Source organism: Camarhynchus parvulus, chromosome 2, assembly GCF_901933205.1.
Source record: "Camarhynchus parvulus chromosome 2, STF_HiC, whole genome shotgun sequence".
NCBI classification, from domain to species: domain Eukaryota; kingdom Metazoa; phylum Chordata; class Aves; order Passeriformes; family Thraupidae; genus Camarhynchus; species Camarhynchus parvulus.
In genome coordinates this window covers 39,801,119-39,824,179 of record NC_044572.1, presented here as the reverse complement: position 1 = coordinate 39,824,179, position 23,061 = coordinate 39,801,119, and the positions used below count along the sequence as shown (strand labels likewise).

General features: G+C 36.0%; 1 protein-coding gene across 8 annotated transcripts in view; it reads left to right on the top strand.

Annotated features, from left to right (window-relative positions):
- SLC4A7 (solute carrier family 4 member 7) overlaps positions 1-23,061 on the top strand; it is a 93,683-nt gene that overhangs the window by 49,911 nt on the left and 20,711 nt on the right. For 2 of the 8 annotated variants that reach the window (XM_030943384.1, XM_030943385.1), the window contains exons 5-14: positions 676-836; positions 3,060-3,248; positions 11,614-11,729; positions 12,497-12,556; positions 13,152-13,309; positions 15,261-15,348; positions 16,909-17,055; positions 18,434-18,537; positions 20,038-20,212; positions 22,631-22,764. In XM_030943384.1, coding sequence (XP_030799244.1) covers positions 676-836; positions 3,060-3,248; positions 11,614-11,729; positions 12,497-12,556; positions 13,152-13,309; positions 15,261-15,348; positions 16,909-17,055; positions 18,434-18,537; positions 20,038-20,212; positions 22,631-22,764 — 1,332 coding nt within the window. Of the gene's footprint in view, positions 1-675; positions 837-3,059; positions 3,249-5,938; positions 6,302-11,613; positions 11,730-12,496; positions 12,557-13,151; positions 13,310-15,260; positions 15,349-16,908; positions 17,056-18,433; positions 18,538-20,037; positions 20,213-22,630; positions 22,765-23,061 lie in introns of all 8 variants that reach the window. The other 6 variants (XM_030943388.1, XM_030943392.1, XM_030943387.1 and 3 more) reach the window with 4 other exon arrangements.

The following is a 23,061-nucleotide window of genomic DNA, read 5'->3' as shown; positions in this document are numbered from 1 at the left end:
ATAGCCAATATATCAGTATCATTTTTTTTTCTCAAACATAAAAAATTTGGGTATTATTTTTTTTTACTTGGGTAGTATTTGATTAGTTTTTGGCAAATTTTATGCCTGGACATTACAGGGATGCCGTTTAGTTGCTTCTTTCTACCTATGCATTGTGATGAATTCTTCTGCATTCAGTACTTCCGCTACCTTGTTGCATGTTAACTTTTGTAGAAACTCAATTTGCATAATGCCTGTGAGTGGGAATCCAGATCAGTTTATAGTTTCACATGTTAATATTGCCTGGTTCTTAAATGTCTCACTTAGCAGCCTTAGGAGACTTGAACATGCTGTATGGTATGTTTCAGACGGCTTTATAATCCCAAAATACTAATGAAATTAAGACGCAAATCAGGCACTAAGGCAGTCAGCCATATTCTTCATGAGAACATGTGAATAGACAGGTATTGTTCAAGCCCAAAGAAACAATATGGGTAAAAATTGAAACAGTTGAGTGTGGTTATTAAGGCCTGATAAAAACATTAATCAGTTGGGCTGCCTGAGAAAATGAAAGCTGGTATGATTTCATGGGATTTTCTGTTCTATGTCATGCCTAAGCCACATGGAAGAGTGGGATTGCTTGCCAAATTTCCTTCCCAGGAGAAATATAAATGTGTACCTGTGAACGCATTTCAGGTGGCTGAAGTTCGAAGAGGATGTTGAAGATGGCGGTGATCGATGGAGCAAGCCTTACGTAGCGACTCTGTCTCTGCACAGTCTCTTTGAACTGCGGAGCTGTATTCTTAATGGGACGGTCATGTTGGACATGAGAGCAGACACACTTGATGAGATAGCAGGTTGCAGCAAAAATTTTTAAAAATACTTTATTCCTAAATTTTGATCTATAACTTGAGGTGGTTTTGGTGATGTCTTTGTTCTTGAAAGTACTGTGTTGAAGAAACAGGTATGTGCATGCTTGCTGCACTTCTCTTGGTCTGGTTGAGAGGAGCTGGTCCTACAAATGTCACTTAAAAAAGTGGATGAGTAGGAGCTCCTTAGTATGTACTTTAGGATGAGGCCCAAAACTTGCCTTTATGTTCTAATCCCTTAATGTGTTCTCTGTCTTTGTTTCTACAGATGAATTGTAAATATCTGCCAGAACATTTTAGGAGTTACTTGTGCACTTTAGTACCATAATTATTAATCATATTTTGACTGACGTTAACTTGATGCCAGTAGTGCAGTTGGTTGTTGCACATCTGGTAATATTTTCACCTTTATAAGAGGTGAGCAGAAATAAATGCTGTACATGTTGTTTGACCTACTGTGCTTAGTGTCCTCGCTAATCACATGGGCATTTTGGATACAATACAGGCAGCTTTGAAGACTTTCATACATATAGATATATAAAAATATATAGATACATGCACATATATATACATTATATATGTCTGCTTGCTCCTTAGAATTAGTTCTACATAATTTTCCTGGTATCTCTTGCTACAGGTACCACACAGTGGAATGCCTTCTCAGGAATCATATTAGACTTAGGGTTGACCAACATATGTGTGAAGGACAAGGTGTTTTGGCCTTAAAAACTTTGGGAGCGCTTGAAATGTTTTCTTGAAATGTTTGGCCTTAAAAACTTTGGGAGCGCTTGAAATGTTTTGAAATTTGCTCAGGAAATTGGTGTTCCCTTCCTATTTTTCTGACTTACTGAGCAAGAGCATTCAGTACATCTTTAAATGTAAATGTAATGTTTTGATTTATAATTTTATTTTTGGTAATCCAATTTAGCAATAATCTTAATACATAACCAAAGTAGTTTCTTAATTCCATGTAACCAGCACTCTGAGTAGCGGGCACTTGAGTTGCAAGTAGGATGCCTTAAGAGATTGTGTGAATTTGTTTCAAGTTAATTTTAGGTGCCATTTTGAAGCATGTGGCTTAGCAGTGCTTGGTATACAAGTGTGCTGTCTTGTTTCCAGGAGCCAGCAATACCCAGTAGGTAATACTGTTTGTTACTCATAACAGGAGAGGGAGGGTGGCAGGTTTCCTTCTGAGAACCTGTGACAAGTGGCTGTTTGTTACTAGTGATCTCAGAAAGAAGCTGCATGTACTGACAGACGCTTTCCTGCATGTTGTTCTGTTAGTCCGGATGGAGCCCTACCCTGAACCTGAACATTTTTCATTGTGAGAAATTCTATGCAATTTCAGTTTAACAATGCAGTTAAGTCTCGATATATTAGTTAAACCTGGGAAAATATATTTAAAAAATTGTACCACATAGATTTGTGTTTCTTAGTGCAGGTTGAGGTCTTTTATGAATTTGTTTTATATTTTTTATTATTTTTAAAAAATGGACCTCTAAGAAACACAGTAGGTATTTTCCCTGATATGGAGGCTTTATTTCCTGGTGTGAGCATACTGGTGAGATGCCCTTTTGAAACGTGCTATTGTTTGACAGATGAGTAGTTAGTTTTAGATTATATACCTAGACTTTGTTTCATACTTCTTCTTCTAAAGCATGTGAATCACATGAAGTTCCATAAAGAGTCTCAGTAGAGCATCTGAAGATGACAGGAGTTGTGTAATTCCTCTCATTCCATAGCAACTTTCACTTTTATGTAGTTGTATATACTTCTGAAAGAAGGGAACACCAGGTTAAGACTGTCATAAGTCTGTTTTCCATTGTGTTTGTCTTTGTGTACTCACTCCTAGTGTAGGTTTGTTGAGTACAATAAATACATTTTTTGAAAGTGAGTTTCCATTGAAATTTGAAGTAAATGGCTCAAATGACAAGGTACTTAGTACCTTACATTTCTTGAAATGATGCTACTCATAAATACCCTCTCTTGGATCTGCATGTTGTGCTTTTCTTATTCTCACATTTACTTGTTTAGTGACATCTGAAAATTTCCTGTGGATTCTTGAAGATGGTTTTGCTAAAGAGAAGACTTTTCTTTTAAATAGATTTTGATTTTCTTTTATTATTTGATACGACTACAGTGCTTGAGTGAGGCAAAAGAGAGATGTGATGGCTACCTATATAATTTTCTTCTTTTGTTATTATTATGTAGATATGGTTTTGGACAGCATGATTGCCTCTGGCCAGCTGGATGAATCCATAAGAGAGAAAGTGAGAGAGGCTCTTCTAAAGAGGCACCATCATCAGAATGAGAAGAAATTCAGCAGTCGGATTCCTCTAGTTCGGTCTTTCGCAGATATAGGCAAGAAACATTCTGACCCTCACTTGCTTGAACGAAATGGTGAGATAAGTTGTAGCCTCCAGTTCATACTAACCTGGTAAATGATTCTCTCACTGGGAGATGAAGGAAAGGTCAGCTGGTAATAACAGATAAGTGTTTCCTTCTTGATGAGCAAGGAACTAACAATAAGAGTGTGTGTGATGTGTAGCTATGGATGATATTTTTGAATTTACTCAAATATTCTACTCCTGCCTGTATACCATAGCATGCATTATTATTTTGAAGCATAGTAGTAGACATACATTGATATTGATCCTAATGTTTTTTTTTTGTCTATGCTTAAATAAAATGTGCAATATTTGAGGAATGTCAGCTTTGTGACATGTGTCAGATGGATCCTACTTGCTTTTATAGTCTTTGCACAAGAGATTTAGTGATCATGAGTTCAGTGATGCTGACAGTTACTGTGTTTTAACCCAATGTTAAGTTCATTTGACGAGAAGTTTGCTATGTCAATGGTGAAGGTAGTACTGTTAGCTAGAACACTGTTTATTTTTATCTTGTTTCGTAGAGAAGGTTCTAATGGGAACAAAAATCCCAAACCCAAGAAAGGTATTAGCTGTGTTCTTAGATTCCTTTTTGAACCAGTTCCTGAAAATTTATTCTAGACATCCAATCCCAAATTCCAAATAGCAATATGTACTACAGAGCAGCTTACTTGGATTCTTGTGTCTTTATGGGACCTCTATTTTCATCTCTCTTTGTTTTCTTTTGCCTTGCATTAAGTAAGACACATGGATTTTTTTATTCTGAAAAATTGAAATTTTTTACTCTGATGAAAACTGAGTTCTGATTTCATGAATCAATCATTGAAGTGAACTTCCTTTTCTGTCTGGAAGGATGCCTCATTGCTTAGAGTATGCTTCACTTAGTGTTAGGTGCTTGTTAGGGGCTACATATGCTGGGGTATTCTCCAGTGAATGCCAGAGCTTGCTGATAGGTTTTTTTGTTAGCCAGTGCATATATGATATATGCTTAAATATTTCTCTAATAGTTTCAGATTTATTTTTTCTAGAATGAAAATGCAGCTAATTGATCTAAGAGCATAATGTCTCCTGTAACTCCTGACTTACATGTTTTGTTCAGCAAACATGAAAATTTCACACACACAGACTTGGTTTTGCCCATCCTTGAGCACCTGTATCCCCAGGTATAATCTTTCTTACCAGTTATCTTACATGTATCACTTCCATTTTTTAGGGCATTTTATTCTTAATACTGTTTTTACAAGAGATTATGGGATATATGCTGAAACAAGAAACCAGTATAATATGATGAGCATGTACTAATTTACTTTTCTTTTTATTATGCTTTGGTAACCCTCTAATAAGCTGGTAAACCAAACATGCATATTTGCATATTAGTTCTTAGGCTCCTTAGGGGGTTGTGTGTGTTAGGACATGTTTGTGATTTATCAGGTATACTTACGGAATTTAGTTATTACTGTAGTGATTATTATAGGCAACCAAATCTGCTCTATTGGTCCTATTTTCTTTACTGCTCTGCAGTTTTGATATTTTAATAGTTGAGTTTTGAGGCTTTTGTTCTTAAAGAAGGTTTGTATCTGTAAGATCCACTCTTTGATTGTTTGGGGGGAGGGGAACATATGTGACCTTTACCTAGGCATGCTTTCTGCACCTCCTTCTTGTTAATTTTTCTGGGGTTGTTCAACTTACTGGTCTCTGTAGTGCTTGGTATAAATGTGAGAGTAAATGTGTATAGTTTGCTGTTTGTTTGTTTGATGGCATGGTACATGAAACCAGCATGTTTTGGATTTCAGGGATTGTAGGAGAGCTCATCAGTAATGTTTTCAAGGAGACTGGTCATCCCAGGAAAAGTGTTTGTGGCAAATGGGAGAAACTAAACCTTTTAATGAAAGTACTAATATGAGCATAAACAGTCTCTCTTCCTGCTTAAGGAAGAACTGAAAAATCCATTACAAACTCCAGTCTGAAGGAACCATCACAAGACTGTGTTCTCTTCATAAGAAATTAGTAGGACATGGAAACTAGAGCGACAAAAGTAACAAGGGATTTTGGAGAAATGTTTGGTTTTAGCCATGTGGGGCTATTGGTAAGTCACTGCAAGAGGATATGGAGAAGGGGCTGTGTATCTCATTTTTGTGCCCTCTTCAAAAATGTATATTAGACTACAGCTGCCTGGGAAAATTCTCAATAAAACAAGACTCTTATTGGAAGACAGCTGCATTTAACATATTTAGATATGTTTGATCATGATCACTTTTTAAAAATTCTTTGTACATAATGGATAGAGTTAACACAAGTCTTGTACTATTTTGATTTTTTAGTTTATTTTTTGGATGGATTAGCAGCTGCTGTGCAATTAGGAATAAGGAATTATAGAAAAATTGAAGAGTCAGTTTCAAGAGATAATTTCTTTTTGTTAACAAATCTTACTCTGACTTAAGATAATACCTTCTCCCTCAGGTCTTTGGCATTCTAATTAGTACTCCTCAGTAATTTCTGACTTTCCTAATGTCTGGTATCAGATCTGCTCTTACCTCTTATCTTACTTGCATGAGTATGACACTTTGACCCATAAAGCTTGCAATTTACTATGTAAATTGTTAATGCATATTTGTATCTGTGTGGGTTTGGTTTGGTTTGTTTGAATTTAATATAATCTATCCCTTTTGTCAGCCTCATGGTGTTCCATTTGTTTTATCTCAGGGGAAGGCCTTTCAGCCTCCCGGCACTCTTTGCGAACAGGTCTCTCTGCCTCCAATCTTTCCCTGAGAGCAGACAGCCGTTTGTCGGTTCTTCTCAGTTACCTTCTTCCTTCTTCAAGAGCTGGGAGCCCGGCAGCCTCGAGGTGTACAACCCCTGTAACCACCCCTCAAAACACACCACCCTCCAGCCCTACCTGCAGCCCAAGCACAAGTGCCCAGCCAAGCCCGCTTCAGGGCAAGGAATTGCTGGTGTCACCTGCCAGTGATGATATTCCTTCAGTAGTAATCCACCCACCTGAGGAGGACTTAGAAGTGCAGGAAAGCCAGGAAAAGAAGACAGAGGAAAATATTGGCAAAACACCAGGCAACTATTGAAATTTAAGCTGTCCATGTGTGATGTTCTCTGCATCTGGATCACTTGCACTGCGATGTTTTTGGCACAAAGAAATATGATAACTGTTACCTCTGCCTGCATGTTTATCTCTTCTCAGTTGTGACTGTCTTCTTGTTTGGCATTTTTAACTTTTTAGCTTTTAACTAAAGCAAGCAAAAAATAATTAACATTGATTTGTGTAATTAAAAAGGAATATGTTTTTAAAATCTAATATATAAGCAAAATGTCAAAAATGGTGGCCTTTTCCTTTCACTCACCTACAGTTCATAGCAGGTTTTGCTTTGGTTTTGTCAGTGGTTCAGTTAATGTCTTAAACCAGTGTGTGATATCCTGAGATAGGTACAGCTGAAACCATGGTAAAGTGTTAGAGATGAATATGAAAAGAATTAGGAAGGATACAGTTATCAGTGGCATTCATAGTTGAGTTGTATCATGAAGCTTTCAAGCAGTTTTATTTTTGTTTTTGTGCTTTTTAAAAACATGACTGTTAAAACCAGCAGTAGTTAACTGATGAAATGATCAGGTTCAGTTCACCTGCAGCTGTTTCTGGATAGTTCTCCATTAGTGCACTGCTTCAGCATCAGACACTCCATTAGTGTTTTGCTGTGTTTGATAGACTAAATTGGAGACAGTAGTTAGGAGCTTGTAATTGTAGGCCAGAGCTCAGCAGTTTATTATTTTGTTATCTGCAAAGTCTTTCTTCTTTATATGCAAAAAGGGTATGTAGGTGTATAGAGAAGTTGAAAGAAACTGTTAGAACTTTCCATCCTTTCTTGAAATGTTTTTAGTAAAAGTTTCATAACATTTGCAGTCTGCATACGTACGGTCATACTAGCTTTACTTTTGCAAAATTACCAGCTATTTAGAAACTTCATGATTCTACCTGGCAGATTGTGTTTTTAAGGGGGAATCATCTTTCTTTTTGGTCATCATGCTCTTCCTCCCCTTCCTAGAAATTTGTCTTGCCAAAATCCAGCTTCTAGGTTTGACTGCTTTAGGCCTGTGCGTGTTGGGAGCAGTTGGCGCTTTGCTTGGTTTCTTCCTCAGCTGATTAATAAATAAGAGCACACTGTTACATTTAACAGTGGAAATCTGCTGAGAGAGAAGAAAGAGGCTGTGGTTATCTGCCTTTTTGCATTAGCAGCCAAGTCACTGAAAAGGAAAGAAACTACGTCATAGTTTCTTATCTTCAGTTGAAGTATAGAGGCCTCATCCTTACTTAAATTCAGAAAAGCAAACACCAATCTCTTTTTCTGACTTCCGTATGGGAAATTAAGAGAATTCACATGACGATAATTCTGTCACAGGTCATCTTCCAAATGTGCTTTGAAATCAGAAGTAAAATAATAGCTGTAATTGTTTTTCCAGTTCTCATTTCTCTGATAGGAATGACAGCATGCCAGACACAAGATCATTATAATCCAGGAGAAGGCAAATAAATGAAGTTCAAGTACATGATGCTATTACTGTCATCACTAGTAAGGCTTTCTACTAGAATCTCCAAGTCATGTTCAAATCAGTTTTGTTCCTCATGCAGATATTTCTCATAAAGAAAAAAATTCTGAAAGGCATGATTTCCCAGTTAATCCGTAAGTCTTTCCAGAGAGTGATAAACACCAACAACGAAGATATTTTTGTTTTCTGGGGTTTCCCCTGCTTTTTTAGTTCAAGAAATTATCTGACCACAGAAAGACACGTTTTTTCCTTAGATTTGCTTTTGAGGACATTCTCAGACTATGACTTCAGGGCTGCAACTGGACCAATTTCTGTCTTGGGAGACAAGAGTCAAAGAAAACCCTGTCAAGGAAGTCAACTTCCTGGTATTAATTAAGAAAAAAAACCACACAAATCTTCCTGGTCCATTCCACTATAGGTTATGGTCTGTATCACCTCTCTAGTAATTCAGAATATTGCAGTCTGAATACATTTTACACATCTGTATGATTGAGTTTGGTTTGCCTCCTGTGAGTGTGAGGAGCTGTGTTAATTTTCTAATAGGGTTTTTTTTTCTGTATACATTCCTCTGTCATTTGCCTTGTTATTCAGACTTTTATTTTTTAGTTTTCATAAATAGCTGGAAGGTTACTGAACTTAATGTGAGTTACTGTAAAAGGAGGAAAAAGAGACACACCTTTGGTCTACCACTTAATTTTAGTCAGCCAGTCATCAATTCATAGTAAGTCAACTAGACAAAGGCTTCTGTTAATAATGTTTTTTTAATTTTGTCATCAGTTGAAGATCAGTGTTTGTTTTCCCATCTTTGAACTGTTGAATAATGAATTCCATAGGAAGGGCTGGGAAGTGAGCTGCGTCACAGCTAAAAATTAACAGTTAATTCACCAGCATCACTGAGGTTTCTTAATGTCTGTAAACAACAGCAAAGAAGTCTGTTTTAAAAGGTCTTCTGGTCCACTGAGAAATGTACTTTGAAACTGAGTAAAATAACATTTACAATGGCTTTCCTCTTACAGTAATTGCTTCCTGAAAATATTGATTCAGAGAAGTTTGCATATTTGCCCTCTAGTAGTAATTTGAAGATTTTTTTGCATTAGAACTGCATTGGAATTTAGTTTTAAAAATTGATTTCAATTTCCTCAAGTACAAATATGGTTGACTTCATATTTAGAAGATTTGTATTATATAATTTTTGCTTTTGTAAATACAGTTATTTTGAAATAGTCATGCTTAGATGTTGAACTCATATATTACTCATCTTTTTCATATGAAACAGATGTGAGACAACTGTATGTAATCTTCTTGCTTTCTTTTTTCTGTAGATAATGTTGATTAGATTTTTGTGATCACAGTATTAAGTGTAGTTGGCTAGAAAAAGCACATGATTTCTAGTGATGGTTATAAATACCTTAGTTATAGTTAGTAGTTATAAATACCTTAACTTGAGTTTATGAGGTTTTATTCCGAATTACTCCAGACTCACTTCACTGTAGTCTTTCAGCGGAGACAAGTGGTCCATCTGCCTAACTAACATCAGGAAGAGTGCTGTGTTTTTAAGGATCCCCTCAGTAGCTTCATAACAATGAATTTCTCTGTCTTACAATCTGAACAGTACTAGTAGTTGTCCTTGAGTTTGCATCTACTGAACTGGAGAAGAGAGGGAAATGAGTTCTTTTATTGATGTGAGATTGGAATAGAAGTGTTTCACTATTAAAGAAGATTAATTCTTCGGTTCAGAGTTTCTCTATAAATAGCAGATTGATGGATATGTGTAATGAAGGCAGTCTCATATGGAAATGCTTGCTCAGGTCTGAAAACCTGTGAGCATTATTGTCTTGTGAGAGCAGCAGTCTGTCCAACTGCAAGGCCGACAGAAAGGAAAACTATTCACACATGGTTTAGGATCAGACAAATATTCCAGTGTCAGTGCCAAAACTTGTGAGCCTTGACTGTGACTGATCGGTGAAATTTTGAAGGCAAACCTTTTAGAAGAATCAGTATCACTTTAGTACTGAAATAATAAATATTTCTGCTAATATGTGGAATCCTTATTCTCCGTCCTTCTCCTTGATTGTCTCTCTGCTTTTGTTCTAGTCTCTGCTTGCTCTTGCTCACAGTGCTTTTCCAGAAAATGCAAAGCGATGTATTATGGCTCATCTTTCATCAGTTTTAAAAACATTCATTTACCTGTTTTGCTACAGAGAAGGGGAAAATTGAAGAAGTTTATTTATATGTCTTAACTTTTGTATGAGGCTGCTCTTCTGCAACAACTGTTTAATATTTCTTTCTAGTTATACAGACATCAACTCCTAAGCAGTTAAATACTTAAATCAACTTATTTCATATGTGGTTGATGGTATGATTCTTGTGAATAACATACAAATCTTGGAGCAGAAGAGTAAAACGTGTTTTTTTTTTGTTGGGGGTTTTCTTGTTGTTGTGTTGGCTCATTGTGCATGTTAGGATTTATGAAGGAAATGACAGCTTATTAACTTGGATTTGGTTTTTGCTTCAGGAAAAACTACCCACACCACTTACATCCCTTATGAACTGTAAGAATGAAAATTAGTGGTAAAGGCTTGGACCTGCATGTTTTTGTTGATATGATGACTTTTTGGAAGAGCTTTATGAAAACAAATATGGGGATGAAATAGTTAATTCGGTCATCATTTGAAATGCTAAAAAAAAGAGTCAAAATTGAGAAATTATAAACATAGGGGTATACAAGTAGTTATATAGCAGTAGTTATGATAGAGCAGTAGCCTGAAGATAGCCAGAGAGGGTTTCAGTTATATCTTGACTAGAGAGATGCTTGACCTAAATACAAACTTTCTCCATGTAATACAATATTAGGCTTCAGTCTTTATCTAGATGCGGTTTTGGAGGCATGTGAAAGCATGTTCTGTCACCTCAGCTGGAAGGTCTAGTGTAGACAAGCAAGAAGGCCAAATGCATTTCTAGTGCACATTAAACTGAACAAGCAAAAGCTCTGTAATTCAAAAGGTGGGATTTGGGCTTGGTTATGCATGCCTAGACCAGCTTTTAAATGTTAATTGAGTAGAGAGAACCATGACGCAACATGGAATTCAGTGTGTATGAATGCTTGGGTTACTTGCCTTTTGCACCCTTTACTGAACCTGCAATTCGGTGCTGCTGGCAATGTAGCAGGATTCATAACACAGTTTTGTTTTGGTGCAAGTGTTAGGGGGAGCTGTGTGTTGAACTTGAAAAACTTTGTGTGTACTCTTCAGCTCAAGCATATATTCCACACAGTAACACGTGGTTGGATGAATAGTGGGAGCTTAGGTCTGTTGATTGAAAGCATGGTTTGCAAGCTATCCCTCATGTAGTACACTACTTACTTTTATAGCTTAGTTAACTTAGTTGACTACATTCCTTGTAGTTGTAGCCTGAGGCTTGCTGACACTTCTTACAATTACAGTAACTGCTACACAGCAGACTAGAGGTGTTTGCATTTGGTGTCCAAGGACTTCTTAGTACGGTGAAGATGCTATATCCTACCTACTGAATCAGTTATGATTAAAATGCCAGAAGTTATCTTTTCTGCAATTAAAGTAGCTGATGTTTTCTGGTGACTGTTTTGCAAATGGCCATCATTTGGGGCAATACCTAATTTTTTTAATTATGTCATTTTTTTTGACAACACAGTGACTTGTTAATGTTGCATTTATGATACTAATGTAGGGCACTTACTGAATAATGTGCACTTTTGCGTTAAGCAAGCTGCCACATTGAGTTTTGGTAGTGTTGCACACTCAGTTCATTTCCTGCACCATTTTGAACTTGTCTCCTTTGTTTTAATTTAGGGCTGTTGGCATCTCCACAGTCAGCACCTGGAAGTTTGGACACTGGGAAAAGTGGAGATGTTAAAGCTACTGGGACAGGAGGAAGCAGAGAAAACAGCACTGTTGATTTTAGTAAGGTAAGTAACATTAAACACCTTAGTGTTTGGCATCAGTTAACTATGTAGCAAAAACTGTGCTGGTTGTAACTTCCCCCTTAGTTACAACTAAGACATGTGTACCAGTGTACATATGAAATAGGTACTGAGAGATAACTTGTGTCACAATATGATCTAGGCTAAATGTGTCACATGTTTTAAAATTCTTCCCAGCGGAATGCTTCTCAGTATTTTGGTAACAGAAGAGTGCAGCTGCTGTACTTTCTCATGCAGATGGAGATATTTACACATCTGCTATTAAGGCTCTTATGAAAGTGGTTTTGTACATTGTGTTGTAACTTATTTTTCTAGAACTTCTTGTTGGTTCCTTTATTTTTTTTTTGTGAAGAGGGCTTTTAAGAAGAATTTGCTTTATATGTATAATGAGTTTCCTCTACAAAAGCTGTTGTACATCTTAGTCATTAGTAACACATAATACCACTTTCTAAAAGAAACCTTGTAAAAAGTCTGCTGTAAAACTCATATAATTCTTTCATAATCTAAATTTGCTGGGCAAGTTTCATTGTGGCTGTTACTATAAAGTTCAGTCAGAAGTGTCATCTATACTGTGAAAGACTGTAATAAAATTGTTTTGCCAAGTTAAATAATTTTGCTTAAGGAAAGTGAACTTACCCTGTAGTTCTGATCTAATCATGGCAGGTGCCATATATTCCTGCTCCTCTGTCACAGTTTATATATCTTTGCTTGGCCTGTCCTTGTGTACACCTGCCTTGTCTCCTGTTGGACAGGAGTCAGCCTCCTGGCACTGTAGTTGTGGCACACTTGGTGTGGGACTCAAGAGGCCATCTGTAAGTTCTCTAGCTAGCAGTGTCACTGGTGCTTGTGTGTGTGTGTATGTGAACACAGAGTTCATGTCCTGTACCGTTTTCTAATGCACTTCTGTAATTATGTGCAGAAATGAAGGTGAAGATTTTCAGCCATCATATTCTTTATGATTTGTATGAACATACAAATTATTTTTCAAAATTACAACATACTTGAAATACACGGCTGTGAAATAACTTACTGCATTCTAGAAACTGTGTGTAATTACATGAACTCTCCTTACTTAATTGTGCATAGATTTTGTTAATTTATGTCCTATCACAGAATGTTTGTCACTATAATATTAGAAAGGTGATTATGCAGTTTGGAGTCTTCTAGAATATACTAGGTGTTAGTAATTCTAACTTATAGAAAATAGTTTATTATTATTTGGCTGGCTGGCTGGCTGACATTTTCTAAATGTGTTTGTCTTTTCTGTATTGTGGGATATTTAATTTGCTTTTTAATTTTTCTTTGTAGCATAAATGTCTTGTAAATTCTGATAAACATAATTGTGTTATGGAATTTCTGCTAAGAAATGTAAGGGATTAAACACTTGTTTCATCTTTGTATGAATAGGTTGATATGAACTTCATGAGGAAAATTCCTTCAGGAGCAGAAGCATCAAATGTGTTAGTGGGAGAAGTAGATTTTTTAGAAAGACCTATTATTGCTTTTGTGAGGCTCTCCCCTGCTGTGCTTCTCTCGGGTCTCACAGAAGTTCCGGTTCCTACACGGTAAATAAATGCCTGGAAATTCTGGCTTTACTTATGCAATAAGATAATAATATTTAAGATCTCAAATAGATGTAAATTTTTATATACACTGTATTAAGCTCAAAAAGTTTTGTTTTGTTTAACATTATATCAGTCATTTGCTGCAAAATTTGAAGGAATGAGATCTGCCACAAAATTCTCTGAATGCATCTCTGTATGCACACACACTTACATATATACATCTATGTACATGTAAAGATGCTGTCTTAAGCAAGTGCAGGATTTGAAACTGAAAGTTGATTTGGAGTAAAAGCAATCAGTCTTCCAAGTTTGTGTTGACATTTTGAAGATGGGCATGGAGATATTATAGTTCCCTTCGATGTGACACAGCTAGGGAACTATAGTGGGGAAGAGCATGCTAAGTCTGAAGGTCTGTCTAATCTGAACATCTGTTCTTGTTATACAAATGCTCTGGATATGAATGACTTAGGTGGTGAAAAACCAATTTTTTATCGTATGCCCAAGTCTACATGATTGACATTGGAGTAGTCAATCTTCAGCTAATACATAGAGAAATAGTTTTCAGTCTGCAGTATGCTATCCAACCTGGTGCAGTCACCCCTGCTCCCCCAGTCCCAAGGATCTCACCACTATACTTGTGGGTATGTTTACCACAGATGTTCAAAATATCAAAATACAGGTCTCATGATGAAGGCAGAAGATAATTTCATCAATCATCATGGATGACACTTCATTTTCTGTGCACATTGATGTATTGGACTGTTCCGTGGTGTTTGCCCATACATTTGTATTTATGTTTTTTGGTGGATTTTTAATGTTTTAAAATGCTCAAAGTGTTTGTTTATCTTCACAATTTTCAGCTTATGCACTCTATTGAAGGGCAAAAATACTTATATGTGAGAATTTTTGGAGAGTAGTGACAGGAGTACTCAATGTTTTTTGGGAAATTTCAAAATTTCTGCATACTGATTACTGTAGCTGAATCTATTCTGTCGTAAGTTTTTCAGAATGGTGTAGACTTGCAGATCTGGAATAGCATACTGGGATTCTTAAGATGCACTCTTGTTTTCAGTTAGGGTAGTAAACTTGCAGAGGAGACGGAAGTGACCTCTTTGTACAATGAGTTGAAAGAAAGTGCTACTTTTTTCAGATGTGTTGTGCTTAGGAATGTCATTTTCATGAAATATAGGAAGAAGATTGTGAAACAAATTACTGAGGTTCACTCTTCGGTTTGTATCCTTTTGAATTTATAAAATGTTATTCCTGTTCAAGGTTTTGATGAGTTTTATGTTAGGCACTGTTACTGTGATCTGCTAAGGATCTGCTAATATATGCTGTGACTCAACCCCCAGATTGGATCAGCTTCCCAGAATGTCACTTGCTTTTATAGGTGTTCAGATACCCAAGTTCCCTTCCTTTCCACTGACCCAAGACTAGGATAGACTATATGAGTATGCCCAAGTGTACTGCAGGAAGTACAGTAGGTGCATCCTCTGTGTGCCATGGCCACTCACAGCAGGTGAGGGGGTTGAACTCCCAGGAAAAGGTGATCGTCAGGGAACGTAGGACAGGTCATAGAGCTCCTAGGCTGCCATTTAGGGGGTTTTTGCTACTGGGAATGTCAGAAAGGCTTAGAATCCAGGGGAAATATTCATTGACCTCTAGTCTGTGGATTTCTGCAGTCTTTAAGTCTTTTTCAACAAGAAGTTGAAAAATTAGGCTTAATTAAGAAGGTATCTGAGTAATTTTGGGTCAGGATTTGAGTTCCCTACAGTAATGACTTTAAGCTGAATCTTTTCACAGTGTTGCAGCAGTCTTTTAAGATCGTAAGCGGTAAAAATGGGATTTTTACTTCACCACTAAATTTTCTTTTAAATATTAATATGAAAAACCCCCTTTTGAATATATGCAGAGGAGTCAGCCATACTCACCTGTATTACTTTCTCCACAGGTTTTTGTTTTTGTTGTTGGGACCAGTAGGAAAATGTCCACAGTACCATGAAATTGGACGATCAATAGCAACACTTATGACAGATGACGTGAGTGATCTGTTTTAAATGCTTGTAGTTAAAGTCTAGAATGAGGTATTTACCCACTGATTTCAGTAAATGATTTGGAGTAGTAGGTTAAAGAAAAAAACCTCAAACTAGTTAAATGAAGAACTGTAAACTTAATTATTTTTTGTGTTCGTGAAGTCGATAACGGTAAATTAACTTTCCTCCTTGTCTATCTTGAAATCCTAAATGTATTTCTGAAAAAAAAATTTGGCTTTAATGTATAGATTTCATTTTTATGTTAAATTCATTATCAGAACTATTAAATAGAACTGCATTTGGTATGAGTCACTGTATGTCAGAAAGGACAGAAGCAGCTGCGCAAGTGCTTAGGAAACAAAGTTTTAAAAATGCATGCAATTGAGTCATCATAGCTTTTTTTTTTTTTAATCTAAGCCAGACCAAAGAAATAAAATAAGAATTCTAATAGCCTTTTGAAGTCATGTGCTTAGAGCCCTGTTGGTTTTAAAGACCGCAGGAGGGAACCAGGACTTTTAATTTAAGAGTGATGCCATCTTACTGAGCAAAACTAGGATGTTTTACTTTTGACTTCACATTGAGCGCCACCTACTGAATTGCTGATAATTTTTAAGGTTATCTAGCAGAAATGCAAGTACTTTTTACTCTAGAACAATTTGAAGTTTGGTAATGTAAACTAGAAATTTGTCATTTTGCAATTGGTAACAAGTCTGTGAATACAGTTTTTGTTCAATGTGAGAATTGAATTTTAAAAGCTTTAGTTGCAGCTTCTGATCTTTTTTAGATAGGCTGATCTGATTTTTAGGAATACTCTAGATCACTGAAATAGAAAAAAAAATCAATTATTTGATGATCTAAAACGACCTGAGTAGACTTCAGAGATCAATTTTAAGATTAGAAGATTTAATGATCAGATTTAATGGTATTTGGAGAAAACCTGTTCAGGTTTAAAATGTTCAGAACAATTCAGAATCATCTTCTACAAGCAGTTTTACAGTAAAATAGCATTTTTTCCCTCTGTGTGTATAAAATATATCCCGGAGTTCATGTTGTAATAGTCTATAAAATGGTATAGGATTTTTTAGTAGGATTGCTTTCATGTGCTTTTTAAGCAGTCTTCTAAACTTAATTAAGGTAGATGTACAAAAATGCATTCTTATTCTTAATAAAAGCTTGTGGTTTGGTTTGAAGCTTATTTGAAGTATTTTTTGTCATGATTTAGCACAGCATAGTGGTACAATGGCTGTAAGGCAGAATTAGTCAGACGATAGTACCTGAACTTGATGTCCTGAAAATTGAAGATTAACTTTCATTTAACTTTAGAAATTACCTCAATATTAGTTTTGAGTTTGAAGATAAAACTTCCATGTCTTGTGGTCCATAGGAATGTGCATACCAGTAGTTTTTAATTTAAAAGTATGTAAGTAAAGTAAAAGCCAAACTTTTGAGGACCTACAAAATATTTTCCATACCTTTTAATCAAATTTAATCATTATATAATGATAATCAGTTCCTCTTTCAGAAAAAATAAAATAAAAATGAGTGTTGAGTACTTTCTTCTTGTAGGTTTTCCATGATGTTGCCTATAAAGCAAAAGACCGAAATGATTTGTTGTCAGGAATTGATGAGTTTTTAGACCAAGTGACAGTCCTGCCTCCGGGAGAGTGGGATCCATCTATACGAATTGAGCCACCAAAAAATGTTCCTTCCCAGGTAAAAGGAAAAAAAAAAGGTTCAGTCTGTCTTGGAGTTAGGGGGCCTAAACTGAACATAGATTTGAGCTGCAGAGTACAGAGGGACAATCACTGCCCTTGTCTTGCTGGCCACACTCTACTTGACACATGCCAAGATCTCATTAGCCTTTCTGGCCACCTGGCCACACTGCTGGCTCCTATCCAGATGGCTGTAAGGTATCAGGAAAGTCCCCACATCCATTTTGCAAGAAAAAGTTGATTGTTCATTTAAGTTACAAAAAAAAAAAAAAAAAAAAGGGGAAAAAGGCATTAATCAGTTTTCTGCTATGCTGTTAATTTTATTTACAATATTTCCTTTTGAAATACTGATATGAGTTCACATGGGAACTGGAAGAATTGGTGAGAAATTGTACTTGAGTTCATGTTACCAAATTCTGTGAGTAGTCTAGCGGTGGTCAGCAAGAATATTTAAATTACTGTAAGAACTTCTGTTTGCATGCAGCATTCATTACAGTTTTCAATGTGTTTTGTGTAGCATATACTGATAATAGAATGTTTATGAAATAGATACAAATTGATCATACTGCTCAGTTGTGATGATTGCAGGCTTACAATGAGAGCTAAGGATAGTGGGTCCTTGGAGAGATTTTCTTCCTCTCCTCCCTCTTTACAACTTAAAGGAATTTGGGCCTCCAGGATCAAAAGCAGGGGAGAGACCAGAGCTTTTTGTTCAGAAGGTTGACATTGGTGTCAAGTCCTGTGGTGGTTTGGCAGAGTGGGTGGAACAGAATGGGGTAACAGCAGTGCAGTCTATTCATGAGTAGCCTGAGGTTACCATGTAACTTGTTTCCAAAATAAGCTGGGCTCAGGGTTTTTTGGAAGGCAGGCTCAGCTGAAAAATTTATGAGGAGCTGGTAAGCAGCTTGCTCAGCAGGGGAATTATTTCTCATTTATATTTCAACTAAATACTGTGTGTATCATAAAAAGAGGTCAGTTTCTGATTAATGTTAAATGTTTCTGCTCTGTAAATGGTTGAAGAAAAAAAGTATCTAAAGATTCCTGTCTCATGGTTGAGCCTGCACGGTGTGTTGAAAATCTAGGCTTTGTTTCATTGTGTTTCAGGAATCTATTTCTTGTAGGTACCGGGAAGATGAATACTGTTGTGCAAGGTACTAATAAGGTCTTCTGGGTGGTGTTGTACAGTTCTAGTCATCTGTACTTAACAAAAGATTGGTTTGGAAAATGCAGGACTGCTGATGAGCTGGGAATATGAAAGAGAGTGTGGAAGGCATAGGATTTGTGCACACTCTCTTTTAATTATACTTTTTAGTGTAAAAACAATCTCAAAGTATTTTTTTTTCCTTTTTCCTTTTTTTTCCCCTGTGTCTCTTCTGTAGGCGAAAAGGAAGGCATCTAAATTTCCAAATGGATCTACTCCTACAGGAGAGGGTCTTAAAGAAGAAGGCCATCATGCTGGACCTGAACTTCAGAGAACTGGAAGGTGTGTTCACTTCCCTAAATGCTAGCTTCCATAAAGAAATAAAAGTCATAAATCTTCATCTTAATGATTGACATTTAAACATTAAAAAATTACAGTACAAGTGTCAGAGCGCATCCTTTGTCCTTTTCAAGTGTTGGATTCTTGCCTGTAAGTGCCACTCTGCTTAAAGTGTTTTCAAGCCTCTGGCAATGTTTCTCAACACATTTGCGAAGGATTTCACATAAGATGCTGCCTAATTTAACTAACTGACTTTTAAAAGTTGGGTTTTAAGTTTTAATCTTCAGGAACTTGCAATTATCGTAATTACAGCAGGAATATGCAATTTTCAGTGTTGGGCTAGGTACTAAAAAATTCCATTAGTGCAAATCTGTTTTATTAAGCGTGTATGAAATGGAACAATAAGAAATGAAAAGTGGCACAAAGTAGTTTGGTATTGGTTAGCTTTGGGTTTCGGTCAGGTTTCTTATAGAGATAAAATGGAAGGAATTTCTTTCAGTTACTGTTGTTTTCTGTTAATTCTAAAATATTTGCTAAAGAAGTCTCCAACATTGGAAATACCTGGTTATGATTAAACTTTAATATCTGAAATGAGAGTAGAGATTAAATCAACTGAAAAATTTTGGAGTATATGTACAGTGTTGTTATCCCCAGAATAATAAACTTCTAAATCAAATGCATCTTTTTCATACATTTGCAAGAAAGACTTTACAACATTTGTGTTGATTTTTACCATTGTGGCTTTGTTATAATTACCTTCTACTGTTTTTGTAGACAGTATGTGGAGCTAAAAAGTTCATTTCTGCTCACAAAATTATCTGTACATAAGACTTTTCTTTTTCTTAGGAGTGTTTGGGTTTTTTTTAATAGGTAAAAATAAAATCATTTTTCTAAATGCAAATTAGTGTTTATTATTTTGGAGTCTCTTAATATTTTTTAAAATTGATTTTTAAATTCTTGGTAATAACTTACCCAGCTGAACTAAGTGGAATATCTGTGTTCTCCAGATAGGAACACTGTTAAAAATGATAGACGTAAATTTATTTATTGACATCATCATATGTATGTAGTGAATTTAAATAAAAAGCTACAACTGTATGTTGGAGTGGTAATATTGAAATGCGATAATGCAGTGATCTTGGTTGAGGTTTTGCATATTTCTCTGTTCCATTGTTTTGAATATCATAAGACAGATTTGACTTTAAGCATCATTTAGGTGAAATTGTTTGCAAAGTTATTTTTTCAGTATCTAGCCCATATATTAAAAAAAAACGTAGTCAGCTTTTAAAAATGTGGGAAACCTGCTTGATTATATTTGGAATACTGCCAATTTGGAGTAGATAAGATTCTCATTGACATTTTTAATTGTTATGCTTTAATCTGGATTATGAAATAGCTAATTTGTGCCGGCAATAGGCACTGGCAGTCATGTGTAGCCCATAGTTTTAAACTAGCTAGAATCCTTTAGTGTACAGTTTGACGAGTTTCATCTCACCTATTTAGGCTTTTTGGTGGTTTGATACTTGACATCAAAAGGAAAGCACCTTTTTTCTTGAGTGACTTCAAGGATGCATTAAGCCTGCAGTGCCTGGCCTCGATTCTTTTCCTATACTGTGCCTGTATGTCTCCTGTAATCACTTTTGGAGGGCTCCTGGGAGAAGCTACAGAAGGCAGAATAGTGAGTACAAAGAATGGTAGCGGCCAGGCTTTTAGACCTTCAGAGGCAAGTCACTGTGTGCATTTGTCTCATTTATTTATACTTGTATTTGAAGAATTTACCCACAGCACTTGATTAGCCTGCCCCAAAGCAGATCTTCCCCAAAAGGTAATTGCTATGGAAAATGTGGGGAACCTATGTGAACAGGAGAAGATGCACAGGGGAGGTAAAAAATGTTTATCCTGCCTTATTGGATGAATGGCTTCATGAATTGAGAAAAGGCTTGCATTGCCTTCTTTTTGGCTGCTTAAGAGTAATAAATAGCAGTAAAGGTGCACCATCCCACTGGGCCTGCTTTAGGCAAAGTCAGAGGCTCAAGGTGGATAGCCAAGAATATGTACTGGCCTTGAGTAGTAGGCCTACAAGTATGATAATGCCTGCAGTGTGTGGCCAGCAGTCCATTTATGAAACTGACAGGATGTGTTTATGCTTGTACTAATACATATGTTGCTCACAATAGAATAAAGTGTTTGAGGTTTATCAGCAGAAAATACTCTTCATTGTAAATGATTCAAATGTAAACCATATGCGTACAAAATTTTGGTAGTGTTATGTTGGGCAGTAGATAATACCAACACCTTTTCACCAGCAGTTTGTGAAGCAGGGAAGAATTACTTAATATCAGCAGTGTTAGTAACTTAGTGTCAATTGGCTTATGAGGAAACTAGTTTGAAGTGTATTTTCTGTTTTTAAATCTATCACAAAGAAACAAGGCTCTGTCCTTTTATGGGAGGGAAGGATATATTCAGACATGTCTTTTACAAATGCTAAGATGCTGTTGAAACTTACGTTACAAAATTCTTCTTGATACTTAATGAAATTTTTAAGCTTGTACTGTATTAAAATTTAGTTAACTGTTTTATTTCTTTCAATTATTGCTGTTGACAAAGATATTTGTTTATTGATGTAGCACTTCAAGCTGATAGAAAATACAGAAATCAATTATGTCTTTTCTGTGTGCTGGTTTTCCCACTGTAAATGTAAAAAATGATTACTGAAATGACAGTGTAACTTTTGAATGTACAACATGTATAATAATGAAACTACCCTCCTTTCAAAGCTTGATTCTCAAACACCTTCTTTCTTTTAGCTATCTGGAATTGTTTGCGGGTTTGTTCCTGCCTTCAGATACTTGGTGTGCATCATTGAATAAAACATTTAGTTACTGCACACACATGTTCAAGCACAGTAGCTGACATTGTAAGGTACACAGTTTGTCTTTGAAACCTTCCCTCGCATTCTCAGAGGCCATCACCTCCACAGTGCTCCTGTCCCTGCCACCCTGACTGAGAGCCCCAAGGTTAATGCATTGACTAACCAAAAACACTAATTTGAAGGTAACAGAACGAAAGACTGGAATTATATTTTTTTCTTAATGTTATGAACAAAGGACTCATTTTCATTTTTAATAGCCCAGTTCAGCAAATCATTTTGACCATTTTCAGATGATTTCCTGAATTGGAGCTCAAGTTTGAAGAATTCTGTTTTCTTAGGTTTACCTAATTTCAAAATAGCAAATGCTTTAAAGTTCCACTAGGAACACTGTAATTCCATTACAGGAATCTGTAATCCATGACCTCTCATAGTGGTAGGTGGTGTAATTAATTGTTTTCAAGTAAATTTAATATAATACTAGTATTTAAAATTCTGGCCTCTCTCTTTAGAGGTACATTGTAACTGGGTATTTTTGGCAGAAAATATTACAGGGAAACACTTAATTCAAGAACTGAAGTAGATACCTTAATTCCTTGAAAAGAAATGCATTACCAGGTGGGACATTGGTTTACTGCTCATCTATTTTTGGTGTCATGTATACTTAAAGCAATATTCTTCAGTAATTTCCCCTGCACCTTTGCCTGTCAGCTTGTTTTTTTTTTTTTTTTTTTTCTTTTGTAATGCTTGGTTGACTGATGCAGGTTTGATACAGCACACTGTAGGTATGGTGCAATACAGATATCTGTTTTCTTTACAGAGACCATTAATTCTTTCTGTAAACAACATGTCGAGTAACTATTTTCTTTTTTTTTGTTTGTTTGGGGTTTTTTTGTTTTAGGTTAGTTTTTTGGGGGTTTTTTTGTAAATTTGTATAATTGTTGGTATGCTTTTCCTTCAGAGCTGGCAGGACTAGTAACTTGTTCTCATGGTTTTGGATGGCTTTATGTTTCTCAAGAGTGAAGTTTTCAAAATCTTGTCCATGGTATTGTTACTGCAAAACAGTGTTAAGTTATTCTTGTCTCAAACATGGATATTGATTGCAATGTGTTTGCATCTTGTCTTGTTTCTAAGTTAGTGCATCTTAAAGCTGTGTTTATGAAGATATGATGCTGAATTTTAACCTGAAAGATGGCGAAGTTACAGCATTTTTTTTCCCCCAAACAGAGTGCAATAGAGTCTCTCTTTGGAGCCTCATTAACTGGGATTGCCTATTCTCTCTTTGCTGGGCAACCTCTTACTATCTTGGGAAGCACAGGACCAGTTCTAGTATTTGAAAAAATATTATTTAAATTTTGCAGGTAAGTGATGTTTCTATTGACTTGATGCACTTTTTTAACATTCTAGCCTGTTACAATTGTTACAATCAAATAGCTGTGATTGAAAGCAGATGTGCGGTAAATGTATATGTCCATGAAGGTAAATACAGTGGCAAGAGACTGAGAAATTTATATGATTTGGTAAAGCTGGGAGGCACTAGCAAACCTGAATGAGAAAATCAGTGATAAGAAGTGGCAAGGACTCAAATAAAAATTATATTCTGACTGTGTGAAGTTGTTGGCTTTGCTTCTGCAGGGGTAAACAGAGATGGATCTACC